The 16,153-nt window shown below is 36.8% G+C and overlaps 2 protein-coding genes across 7 annotated transcripts; both read left to right on the top strand.

Moving 5' to 3' along the window:
* Positions 1 to 2,704: 2,704 nt before the first annotated feature.
* LOC104216092 (uncharacterized) lies at positions 2,705 to 3,502 on the top strand. The gene has a single exon (XM_009766053.1). The coding sequence runs from the start codon at positions 2,705 to 2,707 to the stop codon at positions 3,500 to 3,502; it is 798 nt and encodes a 265-aa protein (XP_009764355.1).
* A 4,322-nt stretch (positions 3,503 to 7,824) lies between these two features.
* Positions 7,825 to 14,593, top strand: LOC104216093 (small RNA degrading nuclease 1-like). Of its 6 annotated transcripts, XM_070156298.1 has the most exons (9): positions 8,811 to 10,073; positions 10,391 to 10,573; positions 10,666 to 10,780; positions 11,343 to 11,597; positions 11,850 to 11,950; positions 12,305 to 12,439; positions 12,526 to 12,633; positions 13,817 to 13,888; positions 14,354 to 14,593. In XM_070156298.1, exons 4-8 carry the CDS (start codon positions 11,528 to 11,530, stop codon positions 13,880 to 13,882), a joined length of 480 nt encoding a protein of 159 aa, XP_070012399.1. In that variant the 5' UTR covers positions 8,811 to 10,073; positions 10,391 to 10,573; positions 10,666 to 10,780; positions 11,343 to 11,527; the 3' UTR covers positions 13,883 to 13,888; positions 14,354 to 14,593. The 6 variants fall into 6 exon arrangements, with proteins under 6 accessions (XP_070012403.1, XP_070012399.1, XP_070012402.1 ...); XM_070156301.1 differs by lacking the exon at positions 10,391 to 10,573; XM_070156303.1 differs by lacking the exon at positions 13,817 to 13,888 and having other exon boundaries at positions 8,818 to 10,073.
* The last annotated feature ends 1,560 nt before the right edge of the window (positions 14,594 to 16,153 follow it).

Raw genomic sequence — 16,153 nt, forward strand, 5'->3', positions numbered from 1 at the left:
AGGACATGGGAAGATATGACTAGAACGTTTCTTGAAAAATAATTCTCAGTTGCAAAAAGAGTGAAGTTCAGAAGGGAAATTGACAACTTCTGCCAGACACACACCGAAATAGTTTCGAGGCTTGGGAAAGATTCAAGGAGATAGTGAGGAATTGCCAGCATAATGGGATTGAATTATGGATGCAACTCCAGGACTTTTGGGATGGAATGACACCTCCCTCAAGACGAACTATGAACACTCCAGTTGGAGGTCCTTTAATGAAAAAGACTCCTTATGAGATTATGACAATTCTTGATGAGCTCTCTGAAGATGCTAACCAGTAGCCGGTTGAGAGCAATGATAGAAAAAAATCAATTAGGGTTCATCAAGTAGATTCTAATACAGCAGTGCAAGCCTAACTAGATGCCATGGTCAAAGAGATAAAGAAGTTGACCTTAGCCAAGGTCCAGAGCCAACCAACACCAGTTTGTGATATCTGTGGAATGGTTCATCCAATGCATGAGTGACAGGCCAAAGCTGTAGATGAAGTGGTAAATGTTATGCGAAGCTTTGATAGAGACAACTACCAGAGTGGAAATAATTTCAATCTTATGGGACAGATGCACCCAGGCTTTTCTTGGAATTCACTAAGTGGTAGCTTGAACTCATGGCAGCAAAGTAATCTAGACCCTAGGGACAAGGAGCTCTAGGTTTTCAAAATTAGCAGAGGCAGCAATGTCAGCCTACAGTCTAATCTGTCTAGAATGGAAAATTTGATGAAGGCCTTTATTATTAAGACAAATGAGAGGCTTGACACCCACGGTGCAGCTATCAAAGTACTGGGCACATCTTTTCAAAACCTGGAAAGACAGGTTGGGCAACCGATAAGTGAGGATTTTGACTACTTATTAGCGCCTTTTTACTTTCGTTTTAGTCCAAAAGTATTTAATTGTGTTCCCGAAACTGATGAAATATGCTTAATTGCAGGAATATTGAGACATGAGCCCCCAAGATAAAATCCAACTCAAGAAGGAGTTATATGAACATAAGGACAAAAACAGGTACAGAAGCTCAAAAGTGCGGACCATAGATTATCATCTGTGGCAGCAGATGATGAAGAAACTTCTATCAGAGACATGTGCAAAGTACGGTCCGCACATGAAATGTGCGGCCAAAGAAACTAGGCAAGAGAAAAAGTTCAGAGAACCTGCATCTCAAGTTCAACAGAAGTGCGGACCGCATAATTATTGTGCGGCCGCAGAAGAACAGCTACGCGGCCGCAGTCATATTTTTGCCATCCGCAATAGAGCAAAGTGCGGCCGCAGACACATTTGTGCGGACTGCAGAAAGAGAGAAGTGCGGCTGCAGTTCAGAATTATGCGGCCGCAAGTTTCTAATCCTATCAAGCTGAAGCAAAGTACAAACTACACATGGAATTTTGCCGCCGCAGAACCTCTGAAAGGGAATTTTTGTCTGAAAATTCTAACCCTGTATAAATAGAAGAGTTTCATTTTTTAGGCCAAGTTTAGACATCAACAACTACAGTAGAAGGTTTTCTTTACTCTCTTTAGTAGTTTTTGCTATTTGAGCTTTTTGAATAAGGATTTCATCATTTTAATTATCAATATGGGTTTAATTATCATTTCTTCTTTTATTTCTTCTATCTTAATCATGAGTAGCTAGATTTTCACTAAGGTTGTGACCCAACCATAGAGTGTAATCTTAATGGGTGTTTGATTTATTGCTTGTTTATGGTTGGGTGTTTATTATTTAGTCTTGTTCTCGCTTTTAATTGTAGAATTAATGGTTGCAAACATTAGTTCATGCCTATTTGACTTGGTCTCTACTTGAGAAGGAGAGACTTAGTCTAGGAAAACTTGGCTAATAAGAAATTAGGTAAATCGAGAGATTGATAGTCCCAATTAAAGGGTTGAACCTAGAGATAGTAAAACCCGACTTGAGCTTTGTATTAACAGTTTTGTTTAATATCCATCTGGACTTGAGAAAGCCAAATTGGGCAAAATCACTCTCTAACCAAAAGGTATTGAGTGGGTATTCGAGTGTTGATGTCTATAATACACCCCGACCAATAAAAAAAGTTTTAAAATTTATAACCCGTTAGGCAAACACCTAGTTGAAGGTCATACCCCTAAGTCTTTTATATTATTTGAAAAACAACAACAAAAACAATCTCCTAGTTTCAATTCTTAGTTTGTAATCTTAGATTAAATTAGACCTAAAAACAACCCAAGTTTGTGGAAGTGCAATTTGAGATAATTCAAACTCATACACTATAATATATATCCCTTAGTCCCATTCATAGCTCTCTGTAGAAAATGGACCCCGACTCCTTGTTGGGTATTACTATTGCATCGACCATTTCATAACCTTAAATAAAGGTGTGACTTGGACGAGATCAACAACTAGCTGCTCTATTGTCTGAGAAGGTTCCAAAGACACTCCCTACTAACACTAAAAGAAATTCAAAAGAGATAACAAATGCAGTGTCTTTGAGGAGTGGGCCCGGGTTGGAGGATCCCATAGCAAAGCAAAATGATGAGCTGATTGAAAGACATGTGGAGATTATGGAAGAGCAGAAAAATGATAACATTCAAAAAGGTGCCAGCGTGGTAGATGATGGTTTGAAGAAGAAGGGGAAAACTAGATCTCAGACAAAGAAGAATATGATAATGCAACAAATAATGAGACTGAAGAGAGAAAATACATGCCAGCTCTACCGTTCCCTCAGAAGCAAAGAAGAGAGAAGTTGGAAAAACAATTCGAGCGCTTTCTAGAATTGCTCAAGCAGGTGCATGTAAATATACCTTTCATAGAGGTGCTCTCTCAGATGTCAGCTTATGCTAAATTCATGAAGGAGATATTGTCCAAGAAGCAAAAAGCGGAAGAGACATCAGTTGTCATGCTAACAGAGCATTGTAGTGCCATCTTGCAAAATAAGCTCTCTCACAAATGTGGAGATCCAAAGAGTTTTACTATACCTTGCTCTTTAGGAAGTACTAAATTTAAAAAATCTTTGTGCAATTCAGGTGCTTCTATTAATCTTATGTCGTTGTCAATTTTCAGGAAATTAGAGGGAGAGATTGGAGAAATCAGGTTGATACCTATATCCTTGCAGCTGGCGGATCAGATCACAATCATACCTAAAAGAATAGTGGAAGATGTGCTGGTTTGGGGAGACAAATTTGTGTTCCCTGTGGACTTCATTGTGGTGAACATGGAGGAAAATAGGGAGGTCCCTTTGATTTTAGGAAGACCATTCTTGGCTATAGGAAAAACAATTCTAGATATCCAAGAAAGGCAGCTCATGCTCAGAGTGGGGGATAAAAAGCTGATTTTCAAAATGAAAGGAGAAAGGAGAGCCCTGAAGGAGCAACTTGGAGAGAGTCAAGCGAATAAGCGTGGGGTGTACCCAAAGAAGGCAGAAAAGAAGCTTTCTGCGCGGATGTGTACATCGGGTCGGGTGTGCAAAAGAGATGCCGACTTCGATTCAGATCCCGACTAGATGAATAGGGAAGTTTCCTTTACTTCTTACTTTTTATTTATGTATCATGGGGACATGACACAATTGAAAGTGTCGGTTAGGGAATGTATATATGTATATGTGTGTTTGTAGTCGTTTCTTTTGATTTTTTTGAGATTTTTTCTTTGACTTTTCTCGACGATGAATTTCCTCGACTGTCTTCTTGACGGATTAAAGTTGAAAATAATATTTTGTTTTTCTTAGGTAGTGTAATAATTCCCCCGTAGTTTTTCTTTGTGCCACAATTTTTTTCCAAGGATTTTTGTTGAACAGGGTGTAGTTAGTTTTTTCTTTTAGTAGGAGTAGTGAAGTCTTGTGCTATGTATTAAAAAGGAGATGGCTTCTCCTGACTTTATTGTGCCTTGAGAGCAGTGAGTGCCTTAGAGTGATGCCTAGGCTCATTTCTTGACTCATAAATAAGTGCCTTAATTTGTGTGATTATAACTTTGCTTAACTGCTTTGACTAAAGAGTCAAGATAGATCCGATCCTGAGTGAGTTATGTGCCAATGTGTCTGAGGTTTGTGATAGTTTGGGCATGTCGATTGATGTCTAGAACTTGCCTCATGTGTTTAAAAACGAAATAGTATCCTTGTTTAGTCTAGGAAGTGATATAGGTATTTCTTTGTTGAGCTACGCATATGCTTATGCCCACCTAATGAATATGTATCTTAGTTAGCCTCGTTGAGCCTATAATCCTATTTCTTTGGCAATCACACTAAAAGCTTGACCCCTTTGTTTGAACTTTCTGTCTATTTGAACCTTTTACCTCTCTTGAGCACTTGATGTTGTTATGAGCTTGTAAAAGCTAAGTAAGGTATGGTCGGGTTTTGAGTGGAACTATAGAAAAAGGAGAAAGGTGCATTGTTTGAAAAATTATGAGAGCCACTTATAGAGAATTTGAAAAAAAAAAGAGTTTGATTGAGAAAAAAAGAGAAAAAAAATCAGAACTTATAAAACAAAACAAATGGATTACATGCTAGTGGTAGTTCTCATCTTGTTTGTGCTTAAAGATATTGGGAGCTTGATGCTATTATGAATGAAGGTTGGGATTTGGTTGAACATAAGTGTGAGGCTTGAATTGTTAATATATATGTATTAAAGTGTTCCGGGAGGTGGAGTCACTATATCCAAATATATCCTACTCGTCCCGCAGTCTATATTACAACTAAAATAAAGTCCTACTTGATCTTTTGCTGAATGAGCTTAATTAGTAGAGTATAACACTACAAGCAAGCCTATGGTACGTCTTCTGTGGCATATGAATTTTATTTCTGAGAGCGAGTTAAGTCTTTCTATCTTGAGTTCCTATTTGCTCTTGAATTATCGTGTGTAGAACTACGCTCTATTGTTTGTGTGAGGGCACATGATTTGCGAAGGTAAGATGAATTCTTTGACTTCTGTGTTAGAGTAAGTGAGCATGTTGTTAAACTCTTGGTGCTTTTGAGTCGAGTCTTGAGGTTAGTATGTTATGATAGGGTGCTTAGTCTATTTTAAATATTCTTGGCATGATGCGTTAGGGAAGTTGTCTGTTAGGAAAGTCGTCTATATGTGAAGTGCAGTTTGATTTCTCAAGGAAGAGCAATGATCTAATGTGAGGTGTTGATGGTAGGATAGAATCGCGTGTTTTAGTCCTAGTTTGCACTCTAATTACTGCATTTTACTTGTGTTTGAGCGTAAATGTTAGTGTATTGCACTTATTATGTATTTTATGCCTTGCAGGAAGTGATTTCGTGTTAAAAAGATATTCGAGAGCTATATTGAACAAGTTGGAGCTTTAAAGTCTGAGTAAAAGCCCAAAAGATTAAACTGGGATCGCGTTCGGGGGGGTCGGGAGCCAAGTCTAGATGTCAAAATGCGAAACAAACGAAACACTCTAGAAAACCTTCACTGCTGCGCCGCATAGGGCGGCGCGACAGTGTATTTCTGCTGCTGCCCATCAGAACATTCTCTCTAAATTTCTCCATTTGTGCCTCGCATGGGGCAGCTCATGGCGCGGCGCACACTACAAGAACTTTGATTTTTAACGACATTTCTTAACGAAAGAACATAAATCCGGTCGTTATAAGCATATTTATAGCAACCAATTTTTTTTCCAGTCGTTAAAACTAATTTTTAGCTCAATATTAACGAGGGAATAATATTCGGCCGTGAAATATAACACAACCAGTCATTATATAATTATTAATTAAGAAAAGGCGCTAACTTTTCCCCTCATTTTTCCCACATCTCCGCCAAGTCTCTCCCCCCCCCAGAAAAAGGAAAAAGCCCTAAGACGTCGACAATTCTCTATACAGTTCGTATAAACCTAAAAAGCCTAAAACGTCGACTTCTCTAATAGTTCCATCATAAACCTCAGTTTTGAACGAATTAGCGGACAAATAATTAGAGAAATTGCTCTACTCCTAAAATTCAGCAATTAGCGAATGAAGCTGCTCGTCACCTCCATTGACAACAACTGCTTAACTTCGAGTTTCTTCTCATCAAGGTAAGGTTCAAAATTTTACCCTTTTCTATGTGAACTGAGTGATAATTTCGCTAGAAAAGGCATCTGAACTAGGAGCAGGGATGAGAGAGGCCAGAGCATAGATTGTGATTTGACTCCCCATCTGTTAAGCGATATCTGTTTTTAACGAGCAACTACTATATCTCCTGCCACGATTAAATCATCTTCTCTAACAGTGTATTCTGAATGTCAATTTCGTGTTATCAGTTTCACTGAATGCCAAGTATAACTGTCGAAATATCGGTCCTCCTAAAATTAAAGTTGATAAGTTTTAGCGGTTGCGATTACACTTGTATGTATATGGATGTTGGTGTTCCCTTTGGTGAAAGAATGACACAAAATACAGAAATTATTTTTATTTATATATTTATTGGACAATAAGATAAATCAATGTGTTAAACCAAAATGGACGGGAAAATGGGAGAAATGTTGTGTTTCAACTAGAAGTAATCTTGAGAAGAGGGTGGATGCACTGTCCTCTTTTGGTCCTTTCCTCCATTATAACTTATCTAATTATACAGCAACCTTAAGGAATCCTCATAAGCTTATTATATAACAACTATGATGGAAATGACACTAGTAGAAAACTTTGTGATGAGTGACCAAAGAAGCATCGATGCACTGATTTTAGCTACTATGCATTGTACCAAAATGTCATACTCATTCGGGATTGATTTAGAAGGGGTGAGGAGGTATATGAGAAGACAAAAAAGGAGAAAAGATTAGGAGAATGCGTAAAGCTGAATGTCGTATGATGGAGTCTTTTATAGGCATATTTTACAATGTGTATATTACATTTATCCAATGTGAGACACTAGTATGTGCACTGTTACTTCTGTACATATTTAACTCGGTCTAAGTCTAGCTATCTTCCCCCTCAAGGGGTGTGTGTGTATATGTCGTATATACCAAAGTTTGTTTCAACCTACATATATAGTTCATAGATTAGCAAGGAACTTAGTACGTACGCAAGTTAGTCCTCTGACTTTGCTGACTTGGTGATTGTGTCTCTATGATAAAACGACTGTCACTTCTATATGCTTGGTTCTCTTGAAAAATACTGGATTAGATGCAATACGAATTGCAGTTTGATTATTGTTCATAGTTGTCTGATTAATCTGCACAAACTTCAATTCTCGGAATAGGTATTTCATCCATATGAGTTCATCAGGTTAATCGTACTGGCCCTATATTTGCTTTGACTTGCAACCACATATTGTATTATGCTCTTTCAGGATGGATGGGCTAGGGAGTAAATACACACAACTTGCAAAGCTAGTGTTTGATTAGCCTTCATCACCATCTTTAAGATCAATAAATTGAATCATTTAATAGGTTAGTAGATTGAAAATCCTATTTTACTCTGTAATGTATGAGATCGATTTACCACTGTCCAATCTCGTCCTTTGAGTTGTTGCATAGCTGGAGAAACTGATTCTATGGTGTCTGTCGCCTGCTTCTCACACTTATCATCTCTAAACCCATCAGTAACATCTAAGTATCAAGCTACTGTTATAGGAGTTTGTCCAGATTTGCCTGGAGTGTGAAGCACCTAAACAGATGTTTTATCCACATAAATCTGCGCTCGTTCAAAATTTGATAGCTGCACGGTTTTATTAAGTTTTTCCTTACCCCAGTTGCTTCATTATCTCAACAAACTTGAGTACATCCTCGATCTGAAACACGATCAACAATAGGGTCTTTTAGAAATCTGCTTTTCCCCCTCGCAAACCTGAGACACCCTATTCACAGTTGTAGCTTTAGAACATACTGGTTTTTCGAATAATTCAACAGGCACAACAGCTGGTTGATCATATACATGCACCAACTGTTGATATGGGCAACAGAGGGCCATCACCAATGGTTCCTTCACTAATTGTTGGGTTTCTTAGTCTGCTCATTTTATGTCCAACAATTACTAGCATAGGTGGAGGTGCCACCATTGTTCTTCTAACCTTGTTATTTCCTATCTCCTTGACACTTGTTGTATACTTGCTATCAATATTTATTCCTATACAAAGTATATCATCTGCTACCTATTGGGAAGGCAGTATTGGTTCTGTTATATATGGTGGTGAAGGTTTGTTTGGGGCAGGGACCATGCTCCTAGTTATTCTCTTCTTCTTTTTGGACAATCTGATGGGATAAGTTCTCTTTTTGCTTTTAATTTTTTATAGGCCAAATACATAAGCAAGCCCTTAAACTTGGCTCTAATTTCCATTTAGACACTTTAACTAGGGTCTGTACCTATTTAGCACTCCAATCCTAACAAAATTGTGCCAATTAAATACAATAGGCTGACATGGCAAAAGGAGTGCATTTCACATCTCTTGCGCGCGTGAATTGATCCAAAAACATATCTTTATTTTCCTAAATATCACTTTTTAAAACCATATCACCATCACTAAGCCACCTCAACCATCACCGGAAAAAACACACATCACCTCATCTGCGCCATTGCAGACAACTACTGCCAGCTAGCAAAGTAACATTCAACTTGTTTGGTTTAGTTCTAACAACCTTTCCGCAAATTGAAGACCCCTCATTTCATCGTCAGCGATGAACCTTTATCCATTCACCACCATCTTTAACCAGCTTTTTACACCGGCAGACCACTCAACCCCAAAACGACAAATTCAACCAGCTTTTTACACCGGCGTCCAAGTCAACTCTGTCAAGTGGAACCACACCAGTTATTTCTCATCCTATGAAATATTTATTCTTTACATTAATTTCAAGTATTTACAGTAGTTTTAGAGGCCTTACAGTGAATTCGTAATTCCTCGTCGTGGTATTTACAGATATTATTTAGTATTACTATCATCATCTCACAACCAATAAAATTTCTTTTTTAAATACTGAAGATTAAAAAACACCATCCATCAACGGCGCCCACTTTATTCTCCATTCTTGGCTATCCAAACACTCCAGAATAGCGGCCCTTATACTCTCTATATTGTGACATCGGGATTATTGAATTAAATACAACAAGAATTTAACGATTCCATTACCGCACATGACCTTAATTTTGTACCAAATGGAGATCGAAGATAAGTACCAGGTGATGAATAGTGATTAGGTGAAGAAAAGGGTTCTGTGATGTGAAATAAATTTTAGAAGACAAAAAGAAAGTAGGTAAAGCTGTAGGTTTTGGACAGAGATTTAGAAGAAAACAGGGGAAAGATGAAATGAAGAAGAGGAGGCAAGAAGAAAAAGCAAATGCAGAAGAGTAAAAGGAAAGTAACAAAGAAGATAGATGAACGGCGGGGAAGGGTATCCAATGTGGAGAGAGCTTTGTTTTTAACTTCCACGTGGCTATCATTTATTTGTCTGATTTGCCACATCCGAAGCAATTGTTGTCACGCGCCTAGCTTATTTTATACATATTGTCTGAGGTGCTTAATAGGCACAATTTTGTTAGGGTTGGAGGGTTCAATAGGTACATGTCTTAGTTAGAGTGTCTAAATGGAAATTAGAGTCAAGTTTAAGGCCCTGCATAAGTATTTGGCCTTTTTATAATTAGTAAGATGATAAAATTATCACTTTTGTTAGAGATGGAATAAACAGAGCGTATAGCAGATTCTTTAGACAAACAGAGAAAAATGTACACTCGTGACACTTCCTTAATGTTTTGGAATCTCAGTAAGAAATTCCAAAACCTTTGTACCATCTGTTGCCTTAGGATCCTTCAAAGCAGTAATAGTTTCAGGAGATGATTGAGCTCGATTCCCATTAGGAGTTGGAGCATCAAGTACCTGCCCGACTCTTTTCTCCTTCCGATCTGTTGAGAGTTGCATCTTAGATTGTTCAAGTTCCTTAGTGATCAATTGTCCAGCTGCATTAGCGTATTGCTCAGTATCAATAATTATAGCAGTCCTTTCGATCAACCACATGTGCTTTTGCATTCTTCAAAACCTGAGAACCCCTTAGAGCTGGGGCAAGGACTTCACCTGCTAAATATTTGGGGGCTAGGGCAAGGACTTCAGCTGCTAAACCTTAGAGCCGCCCTAGCAATGGATTTGAAGATTGCCTCATCAGCGAAGAAAGAGGTGAATCTCAGAGCCGCGTAAAGTTGCAATTTTGTTGATTATACAGTTTACAAAATTAACTTGTTTAATACTTGCCCTCGTTTAAATTAGTTTTTATGTACCCACTTTTGTAGGAGTTAAGTACAATTAGCTGGTTAAACGATTTATAAATATGTTCATATTTCTGAGCTAGTTTTACATTTTTTTTTGTAGAACTAGACAGTAATTTGGCTTTCCAATAGTGCAAATTCAAAATTTATGTACAATAGATAATTTCTAACAATTATCTTCCGGAGGAACGATGATATGTAATTTCTCATGTTTAATTGTTATAAAAGGTTCTAGTCGAAATTGTCAAGTTAGCTCAAAAGCGACAGATGAAAGGAAGTAGCGGAGGGTGGAAAGATTTTTTGAGATCATATGACTAGAAGTTAGGGGTTAGCTTGAGTGACCCGTCCAAGAGATCCGTTGATGATCTGCTTGCGTTTTTGAAGACGTTTAGTCAAGAGTATGACATAAAGGTGGTTAATATCGATTACCTCTTGGTTTCATTCGGTTAATTACCGTAAAATAATGCTGCTACAACTAATGCCATAATGTCCCTTTTGTGCAGCTTTTTAAAAAGGTGTTTCAATGTTATTCCAATCGAGATGCTGTAGAGAAGCTTCAGAAAAAGTCCCCGGATAGTGAATCCGCGAAACATGTGAAGAGTATATTTTGGCTTTCTGGTATTATTACGAATCATAAATGCGACATTAGGGTGGTTTTGTTGTAAGATAGTTGGGAAAAATCTACTTAAGTGGGTTGAGAGTAGCTAATTCATCTCCAGTCGCTGCTAATAGGTCTTATAACTTGTTCTGTTAGAATTTAACTGCGGCTATAACTTGTTCTGTTAGAATTTTACTGCGGCTATAACTTGTTAATATATAGTTGATATTTGAGAGTGACAACCTGGTGATCCGTGGTTTGAATACCAGCTACAACACATGCTATGATGAGTGATTTTCTCTAACCTTGGTGGGCGGAGTTACCATTGCCAACATATGCTTGTGGGCAAGACATGCTGCTCGGTGGATTATAGTCAAGTTGCTCGCAAGCTAGCAGGGCATGGTGATAGAAAAAATGAAAAATAAAAATAAAAATTGGAATTAGTATTCAGAATTATTGATAGCAAAATAGTTGCATGCTCTCCAATTTTGATAAACCACCCCCCCCCCCCCACACACACACACACACACTTTTTTTCCCAACAACTTTTGTGCTTAATAAATTGATATTGTGGCAATGCAGGGACTGATTCATTTAACTTTTGAGCACCCTCAATATCCGATAGATTACTCATTCCATCACACGAGGAGGTTAGACTCAATGAATTTGTGAATCCAAACAAACCAATTGCAGATTACAGAACTGAGATTACTGGAATAACCGCTGGAGATTTAGATGGAGTTTCTTGTTCATTGGCCGATGTACAAATGTCCATGAAGAAGCTATTATCACATGGAACCATATTGATTGGCCACAGTTTACACAATGACCTTCGAGGTAAGCTACATATTGCATCATAAGTGATGGTCTTTAATTAACATTCAAATCTTTGGTGCACATCTACTGGTAAATGGAAATGACACGGCTTCTATGATCACGTGTCTCTTTTTAATATCTCTAGGCTTTAATGTTATTTTTACTCCCTTTTCTCTTTTCTTTCCCTGTCCTTAGAGTATTATGCCGTGCTTTTCCTCAGTTATGCCCTTCGTTTTTTTTTTTGATAAAGCTCTGTTATGTTGTTCTTAATAGCTTTGAAGATAGATCATGCAAGAGTGATTGACACTTCTTATGTCTTCAAATATCGAGATCAGCCTTCTAATAGAAGACCTTCTTTATGTAATTTGTGTAAGGTAACCTGTGCTTTTTTAATCTTAGTATTTCTTTCCCATGCTACGATATATCCACGCTGTTGAATTGTTGGCCATATCAACCCTTACTTTGGATTTCTATTTTATTTGGGAATTTTTAAGTGCAGGCATTTTTTCAAATGCTTTTATCTGAACACTCCAAATAACTCTATTCGTTTTGTGTTTAGTAAAATAGTTGTGCTGCTTTTTTTTTAGCAGTCTTTATGGTTTGTCTCCCTATTCTTCTTTTTCCAACTGTGGTTCCTTTTATAAACTGAAGATTAACAATTATTTAACTATTTATCACAAGCTCTGCTTGGTGAATGCTATTGCTTACTTACAATAGTTTCCAAATAGTCTGTGTTAGGTTTTGAACTTCGAAAGAAGGACTCTCTACATAATTGTCTGGATGATGCATGTACTGCGATGAAACTTGTTCTTGCCAAGATTGAATGTGGAGTTGATTGTATCATACCGTTAGTTCGTGAGGAGGTAATATCATAAAGCCTTTTATTTTAAATTTCATTTTCTTTCTTGTGTCCTGATTATAAGATGGTCATCTACTCCTTTGAATTTAGGTGCAAGAGCCCAAGGTGGCAAAGCTGCTTGTCCACAGAATACCAGTGGTTGTTCATAGCGAAGAGTTACACAAAGTTATTCCTGGAGACATTACCATAGAAGTTAAGGTTAGGAGAATCTCATGCTTTTTTCTCTCTCATGTCATATAAATAATAAATGACATCTTTATGCAGTTTGCACTACTTTATGCTGATTAGTTTATAAAAGCACATGTCGACGTTCAGTCGTTGAAGAATCACATTGTTGTTTGTTTGCGTTTTTTTAATGGTCTATGCTATAGTCATTCCTCATATTACATGGATCCTTCAATTGCCTTAATGTACTCGTGTCAAACTGGTGTGACATTGGGCATAGGTGCTTTGCTAATTCTTCAAAAAAAACACTAATATTTGCCAGAAGCTACACGTGCCATGCCAATCGAGGGTCTATCGGAAACAGCTAGTACACACTACCCTCCCCAGACCCCACTTGTGGGATTATACTGGATCATCGTTGTTGTAAAACTTGAGAACCCCTAACTATAGTAGCGTCAACAGGACCTATAGCAACACTGGAACCAGCTGTTATAGGCAGTAGCTTACAAACATCAGATCCTTTAGCTACAACATTTGATTCTTGCCCCTCATTAGCCACAATAGAAGCTTTAAAACCTGTTGCATCCCTGCGACTGCCACCTCCCCATTACCATCCAACTTATGATTAGTTTGTAACGCTGAGTTCACAGCCTTGTAAAGCCTCACCAAGGCTATAGTAGCACGAACATCACTTGTAGGTTTAGATTGACCATTCACCACCTTTGAAACATCACCTACAGGATTAATTGGACCACTATTAGCTAGTTCTTTTCCAGTTTTTGTGACCTGCTGCTGCCCAGATGCATTCTTAGCAACAACTGCTGTATTTTGCATCTTATTAACATTAAATCCTTGATGAACTACAATGGACTTGTTCCCATTATTATTAGCATCATACAAACATGTTCCCTCAACCACCTGCTACCGTTATTTATCATCCAACAATTGCCTCAGATCACCTTGAAACTTCTCCACCAAAATTTGATCTTCACAATTCTCGTCTGCCCTATACCTTACACTGTCTCAAGTCCTTGACAAAATCAAATGACATGTATTGTAACCATGCCCTTGACACCTACAACAAGTACAATATAACGGCAATTGTCATCACAAGGACATTGGATCACATTTAGTGATATTTTTGCCAAAAAAAAGTATTTATCCTTAATATAAATACTTAAGGAGACTCCTTACCAAAAAAGAATTATTTTTGCAGACTAAGGATCGTTGGATCACATTCAGTACATTCAGTGATATTCCTATGTTGATGTCATATCCTTGATATAATGTAAGGCCTTTAATTGTTTTGTTTTATCCAATTTAAACTCTAATCCCATTGAATTGAATTCTTGACATAAATATAGCATTACGTAGTACTAGTATTTGTTTGTGAGTGAGGTTTTAAATTTTGATTCCAACAAGGAAATGGGATTGATGTCTAAGAGTCGTTATTTCTTTAAACCCCCACTTGTTATCTCGATCATCGAATTGAAGTCTTGCATTGTGAGTCATCCTTTCCCTTTCTTCTTTTTTTGAAAATTTTCAGCTTTAGAGTAATTTTCAGAAGTTAAACAATATGCCTATAGGACCAACATAGAAAAAGATTTTGTAGTCATTCGAATAGGCTTGTTCATCAATTTCAACATGTACTTTTTCACTTCAAAATTTTCATCTTTATATTGTACTTTAGTATGATCTTCTTTGGTTGTTTATTCTTTATTACTAAAGTAACATAAATTTATTATTTTAACAGATTAAAAATTTGAAGTCCAAAGAATTTATCCTTGAAGAAAGTGTAGAGCAAGTTGAAGTATAAGAGGTTTTTGGTTTGTGAGGGATGATTAAAGACATTGTCTTATGTACATATATATGCTGCAATTTTACTTTCTCTTTTTAGGAATTGTTAAAAATGATGTCTTACAATTTGGATTGGTTTCTGGTAAATATGATACTTTACTTCATTATACTAACAAGATATCAAGTATTTGGTTTATTTTCTAATGTTGTTGAGCGTGTATGAAAGCATATAAAGAATTATTACTATTCATGTAATTCAAATTTTAGTAATTATATTTATTACATTTTTATATTAGCGAAGAAAAATGTGATCAATAAAACTCTTTAACGACATGTTTCTCAAACAGATAAATGACCATTAACGAAGGGAATTTCGGCTGTTAAAAGCAATTATACAATCAACGAAGGGAATATTGGTCACTAAAATCACTTGAATTGACTTAATTAGTTGTTGTGATTAGAGTTTTTTAACGACCGAATAACTTTTTAACGAGGGAAAAATTCTGTCGCTAAAAGCATGTATAACGACCGAAAATTATGTTGTCGCTAAAGAACCTTTAACGATCGGATTGTAAAACCGGTCGTTAACTTTTAACGTCGGAGCTTTTAACGGTCGGTGACGACCGAAATTTTTTCGGTCGTTATCAACTTATAACGACCGAAATTGGACTTTTAACGACCAAATTTCCCCTCGCTAAAGGCCTATTTTCTTGTAGTGGCGCCTGTGCAATTTTCTCAGAATATTTGTCCTGTTTCGACTTGGAAAAGGTAATTTTACCTGGGCCCACTCCTACCGGGTATAAATACACCAAAAAACATTTTTGAATGGACTTTTGATCTTTGAAGATTTGGGAGAGCATTAGAGGCTACAAGACACATGATTCCATCATCTTTCCATCAATTCAATAGGAGAGTTTGGATTGTAACGTTAGATTGATGCTTTCTTATTCTTCAATTATAACTATGATGACTTCCTCCATGATTATGGAGTAATTTTCCTTAGGGTTTGAGGGATATGGTATTTTGATAAATATTTGTAAATTTTAACTTTAGTTCATGCTTAAATTTGTTTATGGAGTTTTGAATTATTGCAACTTTATTCATCGGTTTATTTAATCAAAAGAGGAATATCTTGATGATTATCTTTGCATTATTTTGTTTGATTTAATTCATTTATTCTCTTAAGTAATCGGAAGAGATTTTTTAATTGTTGATTAAATCAATATAAAGAGAATATTCGAGAGACGTTTTCCTAAGGACCAATCCATTAACGCATGCTTGCATACTTCACAATGCTTATATTAGTTCATCTCATAAATTTAAGATTTAATCGAGAAAGGAGTCTTAACTACACGTTTGTACTAATCATCGAGTGAATTCATGAGAATCATTAGAATATTAGAGTGAATTAAACTAGAATTAAGTCCCAAATAGCTATCTTGCACCAATCCCTGTGGAGACGATATTATGCTATACTATCATTGATTATCGAGCATCAATTCCGAAATATCAATAATATCTCTCTCCTCTCTCAATCTCATATCAAACCCTAGAATAAATCTGTACAAAAATACTTCGATTTCCGCAATTAACATTATTTCATATAGTTGAATGTTGCCACGCAGTTTTGTACTGAATTCTTATTTTCCTGAGGCATTAAATAATAACAACTCTAATACCACAAGGCACACGAATGATGCTCATCCAAAACCACTAGAAGTTGCCAGTACAAAATGGGCAAACATGTGAAAAACTA

Source organism: Nicotiana sylvestris, chromosome 9 (assembly GCF_000393655.2).
Source record: "Nicotiana sylvestris chromosome 9, ASM39365v2, whole genome shotgun sequence".
Classification (NCBI taxonomy): Eukaryota; Viridiplantae; Streptophyta; class Magnoliopsida; order Solanales; family Solanaceae; genus Nicotiana; species Nicotiana sylvestris.